Genomic DNA, 10,419 nt, shown 5'->3' with positions numbered 1-10,419 from the left:
GACCTACACCAACACCTTCCAAAGTGCCTTCTCTAGCTAGACGACGGAGTTCCTCCCTCCCTTGTCCCATGTCCTGCCGCCTCCCTCTCTATCCCAGGGGGCGCTCCTGGTTGCCGTGGGGGTTCAGAGCAGGGAAGGTGGGGGCAATGGCCAGAGAGGGCATAAGACCCAGGGCTCAAAAGCACAAACACAGCACACAGGCTCAGTCCAGGAGAGTTGGAGCCTGAGTTTCTTTCCATCCCCCGGCACCACCCAGCCTGGGTGGTGTAGCTTCCCAGTCCTTCGCTGCCACCTCCAGCTGTCCAGGCTCAGGGCTGGGATCATTGACTGGATCTCTCTGGGAGCTTGTGGTCGGAGTTGTCGAGGAAGGCCTGAAGCAGCACTCCCTGGGCATCCTTGACCGCCTCGTCCAGAGACGTGCGGAGCACCTGGTAGATGGTGGCGAAGGAGAGGCCACAGGTGGCCAGGGTGCCGAGGATGGGCACGCTGAGGAGCTCCTGGGTGAAAGCAGAAGCAACCTGGGAGGCCTGGCCCAGTAATTCCACCACCAGCGCCTCGGTGACGGTCTTTGGGCCCTGTGCCGCCTCCAGGATCTTGTGCAGGGGTTGGCCCGCCTGGCCCGCCAGCGTGACAAGGGAGTCCTTGTCCAGGCCGAAGCTGCGGCGGTAGACTTCCAGGCAGTTGATGAGCATGTGTAGGTCACACGCCACATCCTGGACGCCTGGCACGGGGCTCGGGTTGACGCCACAGGCCACTGCGGCCACCAGCCAGATGTGCTGCTGCAGCGAGGCTGCCTTCTTCTCTAGGATGGGCTTGGAGATGGTGGGCATGGCCAGCAGAAGCGCGTGCCGCTTGTGGCTCTCGAGGTCCTTCACCATCAACTCCTCCCGCAGGTGGAAGTCGTACTTGCCCAACTCAAACATGGAGAGCAGGAAGACCTTGGGGTCCTTCAGGCCCCCTGCCGCAGGAGACAAGAGCAACGAGCGGTTTTGGCGCCGGGGCAGGCCACGGTGTCCTGACAGCTGCCAAGGCTCGAGCACTTGCCAGGAGCGCACGGCACGAGGCTGGAGAGTGTTGGCCCTGGAGCCAGGCTGCCTGAGTTCCGATCCCAGCCTTGTTCCCTACCACCCGCGTGGCCTTGGGCAAGTTACCAAATCAAACGAGGGGATGGATAATTGCACCTCCTTCCTACGGATGCTGTGGTGGTGAAGTGAGTGCATGAAAATAGTGCCTGTGTAATCCCTTAATAAATGTTAGCTGCCCTCGGCCACAGGTACCACATCCCGTGGGCACGTGGCATTTGCACTGCTCTAACTTGGCAAATACACGAGCCAGCACATGTCTGTTTCCTTAATGCGGGTGATTGGTCTCTGTCACCTGTGACTGAGAAGCGCCAACTCTCAGGAAATGAATGGCAGCTGTGAGCATCACTTCGCTGCGGGGCCGAGTTGGGTCACGCAGTGTGACATTGGACGACCCCTTTCCCCACTGCGGGCCTCCGCTGGAGGGGGAGGGGGAAGGGGAAGGGGCCGGCGGTCCCTCCACAATCCCCCCGCCCCAGCCGCCCAGAGCCTGCCCCTCACCCTCCAGCCGCCGCCAACAGTCTTCCCGGATCTGGCTGAGCACTCTGTCCTCTGAGAAGGTGCTGGGGCGCCGGCTGTGGGAGGCGGCGATGTCCACGTCCACCTTGGAGCGGATGAGGTAGAAGCGCTTGCCCAGCTGCAGGATCTCACAGGCCAGCTGGGCGTGGTGGGCGGTGAAGCTCTCCGAGGTGGTGGTGGTGAAGAAGTCGTAACGGGCCGGCAGCACCCGCTGGAGGTATTTTTCAGCCTGGAAGGTCGGCGTGCTGATGCCCAGCAGGTCCCACATGATGACGTTGGGGTACTTAGGGTGTGCGTATGGCGTGCGCCCCACCGTCATTTCCACCACGCCCGTGTAGGCCGATTTGGGGTCCTCGTCTCCCAGCCCCCTGATGGTATTGACAAAGGTCAACCTGCCTGAGCCTGTGCCCCCGGTAATGCCAATGTCCAGCCTGGCATTCTCCAGCGAATGAAGTGTGGCCTGCAGCTTGGTGGCTACTGCCGACAGGTTGCCCTCCTTGAAGGCTCCCTTCAGAGCACTGGTGTCCCTCCAAAGCTCCAGTATCTTGGACTGGCTGAGGCTTGACTGGAAGACTCTGCTCACCATGGGCTACCCGACATCCAGACCTCCGTCTTCAGGATTGATGACCTTCAACAGGACAGGTAAGGGAGCACTTGCCCTCTGTTCTCTACATCCCTCAGCATGCCCCAAGTACTTGAGGCATCACCAGCCGTCGTAATGAGAGTGCAACCATATGCCGGGCCCGGTGCTAAATGCTTAAGGTCACTTCGCTTTTATTCATCACTGCCAGGTTCTCCTCCTGGAGTATCTCAGAAAATCCTCCTAACAGCCGGAAAAGGAGATTCCCTTACTATCCACATTTGGCAGTGAGAGGAGAAATCAGTTGCCCAAGGCCCCCAGCTAGTGCATGGAGTGTTGGGAATGGGAATTGGGTCTTATGATCATAGAATTCAATTCTTTTTTTTTTTTAAGATTTTAGTTTTAAGTAATCTCTACACCCAACATGGGCCTCAAACTCCCAACCCTGAGATCAAGAGTCGCACGTTCCACTGTCCTAGCCAGCCAGGGCCCCCTAGAATTCAAATTCTTAAATAACTTTGTATGGCATTTACTGTGCACCAGGTCCTCTGATCAGCAATGTAGGGCAGCAATGAAGAGCTGGACCCATCATCATCACTGATAGCAGTTAATGTTTGTTTGTTCACTGTGTACTCGGGGCCAGCCACTGTTCTAACCACAAGCATCATTTCATTAAGTCCCCACCGTGCGGAGTAGGAAACCGAGGCACGGGGAGGTAAAAGTCGCTCACTAAATTTGTCTTCCAGCCTGCACCAGAGCCAGGACATGGACCAGCGCCCTCCCGTCCTTTTGCCATACAACCTCCCCACCCCATCCTTGCGCAGCTGAGCACCCGCTATGGGCCAGGCAGGACCTCCTGGGCGCTGCAGCTCCAGCGCCAGGAAAAAGAGACTTGACGGGACAGGCCTGGTGTACTTGTGAAGACGCTGCGCCCAGTGCTGCTGGCTTCCGAGTACCCACATCTGCTCTGGGAACCGCAAGCCCCGCCCGGCCTCTGAGCCTCGGAGTCCTCACTGGTGTGATGGCCTGGGGCACCAGTGCTGACACTGGGAATGCATGACTGCAACCAGTCCCAGCTGTGCCAGGGACTTGGGTGCTGGTGGGTGGATCATGTCCCCTCTGCAGCCTTTATTTCCCCCACCTGTTCGGTTCCTCACCTGTGAAATGGAGCGATCGATGACTCCCCCCGTTTTAGGAAGACTCAGGGTCTTACTGTTGACAAGCTTCAGAGGCCAGCTTGGGAAGGGCTTGGAGCATCAGGCTGAGCTTGATCTTTCTCTGTGGGTAGCCATGGAAGGGTATTGAGCAGGGAAGGGAGAGGTGTACGGTGGACATTGAAAGAGCCCCCTGTGGCATTTGGGGAATGACACTGGAGCCTGGGAGATGAGGCAAGGGGCAGGGACAGGAGCTGGTGGAGAAGGTGAGGCCTGTCCTAAAACAGGGGTTGAGGGGGTGGAGAGGGGGGTTGGGAAAGGGAGAGCTGGTGGCAGAAAGAACAGGACAGGGTGGCCAGTTGATCTTACCCCGTGTAGGGAGCATCACTATTCCTGCCTGACCTTTCCCTCCCAGCCCCGGGGCGGGGCCCGTGAGTCCTGTGTTTTGGATGATGTCTGAGGGTGCACAGCTGTAGAGATGTGGGCTGGGTTTTTGAGAACAGATTTGGAGTGGACCATCTGTCCTCGTATCTGGGGGTCTGGGATTTCCCTACCATTATCCCCCACACCCTCTTGGGTGCAGAAAGGTCCACGTGAACACAAAAGTAGTCCTGGCAGAGCCCCTGGGAAGGCCTTCCAGAAAGAGAAGAATCCCGTTGCACAGAGCTCTTCGGCAGAGCGGACCGGCACCCCCTTTAATCCTCTAAGTGAAAGTGGCCCCACTTTGACTGGAACTGTTTCCTAGGTTCAAGGTCATCTGAGGCCCCAAAGAGAACCATCCCCAGATCTGGGAGTATCCATAGGCGGTATTTGTGAACACCTAGGGGTGAGGCCACCTCCCCTGCCCTGCAGTCCCCACTCCACCACCGGCCTTGTACACGGCTTTCAGAGCCTTCTTGTGAATTCCTGGAAACTCACCTTTCTCAAAGACACCTAAATCTGACCCTTCCCTGACCCCTTGTCCAAGCCCACAGAAGCCCTAGGGGCAGCCCCCTTGTCCTGTCCAAAGACCCTAATCAGATAGTTTTCTAATCTTCTATACATATGTGACCCTTGACTGGGCACGTGAGGTCAGGCTTGAGCGGGTAGGAGGGGGTCAGGTTCACTTCTGCATTCCCACCGAAGAGCCAAGGACAGAGCAAGAGGGAGTGCCCGGGGCTTGGTTTCACAGACACAGATTCCCCTCACCCCGTGTTGCGCCTGCCCAGCGACACCTGCAGCCACATGCAGTTCTCAGGAGTCCCGCCCCCGTCGCCCTGGCTCGGCCCCATGGTCTTCAGCCCAACCCCAGCACTCATGCACCCACACAGCCATGCAGAAACAGCAGATGAAACCCCAGTCGGCAGACTGCTCACAGACCCACAGCATCAAAATCCCGGACACTTACCCATGCTCCTCCCAATCACAGACACACCCGAAAGCTTATCACCACACACACCTGCACGCTCTCCAAAACGACGTGTTCTAGGTGGCGAGATTCGCCCTCTGCCCCCTCTCTCCTTTGGTGGGCAGAGAAAGAGCCCACCAGCCTTCCCGCCACCCCAGGCTCCACACGGAGGCCAGCCCGAGGCCATCCGGCCTCCCCTTCCCCGGCCCCGCCCCCCCACCATCACTCACTAGCAGCCGGGCTGGCCCAGGATGTCCCCTGTCCCCTGCCCTGTTTAACCGGTTGCTAGGCACCATTGTGCCGATCCTGGGCACCGATGGGCCGCCCCTCCCCCACCCCCAGAGGAGGCCCGTGGGACACTGGGCTTCCCAGAAAGGGACCGGAGATGGCAGCAAAAATAAGTACCGTAACCAGCCCCAATCTCCACTAAGTTCCCCGCACACATTGACAGTTGACGCCTGTCTTGGATCCAGGCCAGGCTATCGCCCCACAGATCTCCCTTGGCTCCCAAGGGACCGGGGAGAGAGAGCCCACCAAGGCGCCCTCGGCCCGCCATGCATACCCTGAAGCTCTGCGCACCCGGAGCAAGGCCCATCCCGGTTCAGTGTGTCCCACAGGCCTGCTCAGACCCCCTGGGCCTCCCCCCCGCCCAAGCCCCCCGCCCCGCCGAGATGGGAGCTCTGGCGCCCTCAGCAAGTGCAGGGCACGTTTTCACTACACTGGCTTTGTTTAGCTGCTTTTGTTAAGGCTCGGTTTGTGGGTGAGGCAGGGGGTGGGGGCCGCACGCTCATTTCTCTTCCGACAAGTCACGCTTCTTCCAGCTGTCGAGAATATACTTGAGGAGGAGGCCGAGCTTCCGGCCGGCCGAGAGCGGTGCTTCCTCGCAGCCTCCCTCCCTGCAGCCCCGCTTCTCCACACCATGGTCACCGGCCGCCTCCAGGTTGACCTCAGCCGGCGGCTCGTCCTCCTCCAGGGCCTTGATGCGGACCCGCTGGGCGTCCTCGGCCATCTCATTGAGGCAGCCCTGGAGCATGGTGTAGACGGTGCCGAAGCTGATGCCGCCGGCCACCAGGGTACCGAACACGGGGATGCCCTTCTCAAAGGCGCGGGCCACCCGCATGGCGCCGTCGGACGACTGCGAGTAGAGCCGAAGGACGGCTTCCGGCGAGACCTCGTTGGCCAGTGGCGAGCGGATGACGGAGCGCAGGTCCCCCGCCTGCTTGCCCACCTGCTCGGCCAGCTTGGCCAGTGAGTCTTCATCCAGGCCAAAGCTGCGGTGGTAGCCGCGCAGTGAGCGGATGAGCAGCGCGTCGTCGTAGGCGGCCGCCAGCCCCGGCACGGGCAGGGCCTGGATGACGCCCGACACCAGGGCCGTCTTGAGCACCTGCTCCTGCAGCATGTCCTTCTTCTTCTGCAGGGCCTCCAGCGAGATACCGGGCAGCGAGAGCAGGCCAGCGTGGCGCCGGTGGGCTGGCAAGTCGTGCTCCCAGGTGGACACGAGCCGTGGGAAGTCGTAGCGCACCGGCGACAGGTTGGACACGAGAAAGATGCGGGGGTCGCTCACGCCAGCCAGCCGAAGCCTCTCGGCACAGTGGTCACGGATCTCCTGCAGGACAGCCGCCTCGCTGAAGCCCGAGGGCCGCTGGGTGCGCGTGGCCGCCAGGTCCTCGTCCACCTTGGTGCGCACGAAGTAGAACTTCTTGCCCTGGCGCAGGATCTCCGAGGCCAGGCGGGTCTCCACGGCCCCGCAGCGGCGGGGGGAGACCAGCAGGAAGAAGTCATAGCGGCCAAAGTCCACCTGCTTCAGGTACTTGTCAGCCGGGCAGCCCGGAGAGCCGGCCCCCGGCAGATCCCACAGGGTCACGTCGGGAAACTGGGGGTGCGGGTAGGGCGAGGGCTGCATTGTGGTTTCGATGACGCCCGTGAGGGCCGCGCCGGGGTCCTCGGCCCCCAGGCCACGGAGGGCGTTGATGAGGGAGGACTTGCCAGCGCCCGACTCGCCGGTGATGCCCACCTCCAGGCGGATGCTCTCGGACGAGGCCAGTAGCTCCCGGAGGCGGGAGGCCGCCTGCGGGAGGTCGCCCGACTCGAAGGCCGTGCGCAGGGCCTCCAGCTCTTCCTTGGCCATGAGGATGGTGGTCTCCTCCTCCCCGGGCACTGCTGGCAACTTCGAAGTAGCCATGGTGACCAGCGGTTCAGGGGGCGCGGGGGCTGGGGGAGAGTCACGGGACGTGGGGTCCTCAGCGTCTGCAGGGTAGAAGGGAGCTGTTCACTTCTCCTGGGCCTTGGCACAGGGCAGGGAGAGAGAGACACCAAGGATATAAGGGAAGTCCCTCTGGCCCGCCCCTTCTCAAAAAACCCGGGTACATTATCCGACACGAGGTAGGGGGCTTTGGAGTCTCACAGGCCCAGGCTCACATCCCATCCCTGCCACTGACTTGCTGTGTGCCCTGGGGCAGAGGTCAGACCTCTCTGAGCCTGTTCCTCTGCATAAAGGGCATAGTGACTGACGTGCCTTCTGCGGTGCTCAGGAGTCTTCAGGGTAAAGGTTTGATGGCGGCTTGTGACCCAGGCAGCCACACGGGGCCCCAGGCTTGGAAGGCTCAGCTGTCAGCTTCAAGACTGAAACTCTTAATGATATTTGACCCGGGTCCTGTGGTTTCATTTTGCGCCAGGCCCCACAAATGTGGTAGCCAGGCCTGCAAAGGAAAGGGCTTAAGCCCAGCACCCGGGCGCAGGCAGAGCACACCATGCTCCTGCAGCTGCTAGGGTTGGGAGCGGCGGGAAGGGGGGGTGAAGGGGACCCAGACCCTGGAGCCGAACCCAGGGTCAGATCCTGACTCCCCGACGTACGCGCTGAGTGACTGGGACTAGTGACTTGAAGCTCTCCGCCTCATTCCCGTCATCTGTACGATGAGGCCAGTACCTATGATGATAGCAAACCACCTCCTCGGGTTCTTGAGAATTGAGTTAATACATAGAAAGCATTTGAAATGGTGCCTGGCCCACAGCAGGTGGTCTGTGTTACCAGCAGCAGCGTCATTATTATCCTTATTAGTAGTCCCAGCTGTGTGACTTGAAGCCCTTCCCCTGCCCTCTCTGAGTGCACCACGGAAGACAACGTTGCTACCGCACAGGGCAAGTCAGGCCTGCCTGTGCGATCGTGAGCCCATCCATCTATCCGTAGGCCAGCCTTCTGGGGTTCAGCTGGCGGAAGGAGCCTGGCATGAGGGGATGCCTGGACACTGGGAGTCCTCCTTAAACACCCAGACCTGCCCTGGGTTGCTAAGCCCAGCTCACACTAGGGATCACTGTCCCCATCAGAGAGAGGGACCGAGGCTCAGACTACACAAGTGAGGTCCCTGCACAGAGGCCCAGCCAGGATTCAAAGGCACGTCCCTGGGCTCCCTCATCCCTCTGAAGCTCTCTGTTCAGCTACATGTCTTTGCCTCCCTCCTTGTCTTCTGGGTTGTCTTTGTCCACGCCCCCCCCCCCACAGAAATTTGTCTTTATTACTTTGTTCCCACCAGGTCTGATCCCCCATCCCGGGTGGGGGCATTTCTCCCATGCTATGCCCACTCTCCCTGCACCTTGTCCCCCTAAGCCATGTAAGGATAAGGCCCAGGGAGAGGTGAGCAGGGGCTGGGGCAGGTCCCAGCAGGCAGGGCCAGGCAGGTCAGTGGCCCCCGGGGTGGGAATAGGGCTGAGGGAGCTAGGGTTGGTCCTGGAAGCCCCTGCCTCCCTTCACCCACACGGCCCAGCCAGACAGTCCTGCCCTCAGGGAACTCACCTGCCCTGCAGGCTCTCCCTCTCCCCTCACACTTTCCCCGCTGCTGGTGGGGTCTCCTTTCTTGTTAGCCCAAGGTCAGACCCGTTGCTAGGACCCATTATAATAGCAAGCAGCAGCTTATTGGTCAGCCAATCCGAGCGCAATAATGTGACAGTGATGTCAGGGGGCGGGGTCCCCATCCCCCAGCTGCTCCTAGGGCCCCCCTCTCGGTCACACTGGGCCCTCAGTCCCCCCACAAGGGACCCACAGAGATCTTTGTTCACCACCCATCTGTGGTCTCCGTCACCCACAGGACACAGTCCCAGCTCCACCGCCTGGCATCCAAGGGCCTGACCCTGCTCACCACCCACCCTCTGTTTCCCCTCCTTCCAGGGGACTGTTGCCCAAACAAGTCATTCATGTCCCCTTCTCCGCACTGTTTACTCATCTACCGCCCCCGCGACGTGTTGTGCGTGCTCCGGGGGCGCTGGCTTAGCTTCACCGGCGCTGGCTGTGGGGAGAGGCCAGGTCTGAACCCACCCACAGGGGCACTGCCAGCGCGCCTCCTCCCGGGCCTGGCCAGGACCGGCCCCCGCGCCGCAGCACCACGGGGGCCACACCCCAGTTCAGCGTCTGGCGTCCAGGCCTCTCCTTGCCCAGCCTAGCCCGTCCAAATCCCAGCTCAGGGCCCACTCCAGTGTGACACCCCGGCCCCCTCTGTCCCTCTCCCTCCTCTCCTTCCTCACGGCCCCTGAAGGTGGCAGCACCGTGACAAACTGGGAAGTGGAAGTAGGGAGCCATGTGAATGAGAAGAGAGGCTGAGGCAAAGACCCCCCCGCCCCCGCCCCGCCCCGAGACAAAGAGAGTCTTGGGGTAGGGAAAGAGACTCCCCGAGAAAAAAGCGGAGGGAGCGTCGGGCAGAAAGACTGAGTGGGCGGGAAACCCCCTCAGAGAGAACCAGGGAAAGACGGGTCAGAGGCTCAGGTTACAGGGGGGATGAGAGGGCACAGAGCCAGAGAGATGGGACCAAGGGGCGGAGACGGAGACGCAGGGAAGGAGCCGAAGGTCAACAGATTAAAAAATATTTGCAGATGTTCCCAGACACCAAACACACGGACCTGGACTCCTCCCCTAAATTCACAGACACGCGCACCCGGCCCAAGAGGGAAAGTAGAGTCCCGGACCCTCCAACACAGTTATGACCGAAAAGCAGAAGTCAGGCCGATGTGCAGCCCACGCACATTCGGGCACACACAGACCTGCAGCCCAGGAGAGACTCCATTACACGCAGACAACACACGCGGGCCGTGGCCCCTGGAGCCCGCCTCCCCCTTCACAGCCCTCATTCATTCGGCCCCTGCTCCTGCTCCCCAGTGCTCTGCCCTCGGGGGCTCTGGGTCAGGGGGGAGGGAGATGGCCACAGCCCGGGGTGACTGAGGGCCAAGACAGTGCTGGGCACCTGCAGAAATGCAACCTACGCAGGCTGGCACGCTGCCAGGCGCACCCCTACCAGCTCCTGGCCTGTCTTCCGTGTTCATTTGTCGTACCTTCAGCACCTCTCCAGGCCCCATCCTGGGCAGCAATGACCAAGACAGCCCTGGGCTCTGTCCCGTGCAAGTCCCATCCATCCGCAGACAGTGACGACCCAGGCCTGGGTTGGAGGACTCCGGAGGGTTGTGGGAATGCCAAGGGGGCAGCTGACCCAGCCTAGGGGTCAGGGAGGGCTTCCTGGAAGAGAAGGCACCTGAGCTGAGATCTGTGAGCCTGGTGGCCTGCTAGGGAGTTGCATCCCAGGCCATGGCCCAGCGCGGGCAAAGACCCTGAGTTGACAGAGAGCTCTCATTCACCCAGTAATTCACACAGTTATTTGGTCACTCCGCAAACCTTTGCTTCGACCTGGCCCTAGGCCAGTCCCTGGTACTGGTCCA

The 10,419-nt window shown here is 60.9% G+C and overlaps 1 protein-coding gene across 6 annotated transcripts; it reads right to left on the bottom strand.

Moving 5' to 3' along the window:
• Nucleotides 1-273: 273 nt before the first annotated feature.
• On the bottom strand, nt 274-8,630 carry IRGC (immunity related GTPase cinema). 6 transcript variants are annotated; one of them, XM_027619079.2, is made up of 4 exons: nt 8,513-8,593; nt 3,339-3,459; nt 1,584-2,229; nt 274-958 (listed from the first exon to the last, which is right to left on the bottom strand). In XM_027619079.2, exons 3-4 carry the CDS (start codon nt 2,185-2,187, stop codon nt 321-323), a joined length of 1,242 nt encoding a protein of 413 aa, XP_027474880.2. In that variant the 5' UTR covers nt 2,188-2,229; nt 3,339-3,459; nt 8,513-8,593; the 3' UTR covers nt 274-320. The 6 variants fall into 6 exon arrangements, with proteins under 6 accessions (XP_027474880.2, XP_027474883.2, XP_027474881.2 ...); XM_027619082.2 differs by lacking the exon at nt 8,513-8,593 and adding an exon at nt 5,302-5,335; XM_027619080.2 differs by lacking the exon at nt 8,513-8,593 and adding an exon at nt 4,953-4,980.
• Between the last annotated feature and the right edge of the window lie 1,789 nt (nt 8,631-10,419).

The sequence above is a fragment of the Zalophus californianus genome, chromosome 17 (genome assembly GCF_009762305.2).
Source record: "Zalophus californianus isolate mZalCal1 chromosome 17, mZalCal1.pri.v2, whole genome shotgun sequence".
Lineage (NCBI taxonomy): Eukaryota > Metazoa > Chordata > Mammalia > Carnivora > Otariidae > Zalophus > Zalophus californianus.
This window is presented reverse-complemented; position numbering and strand designations above follow the sequence as displayed.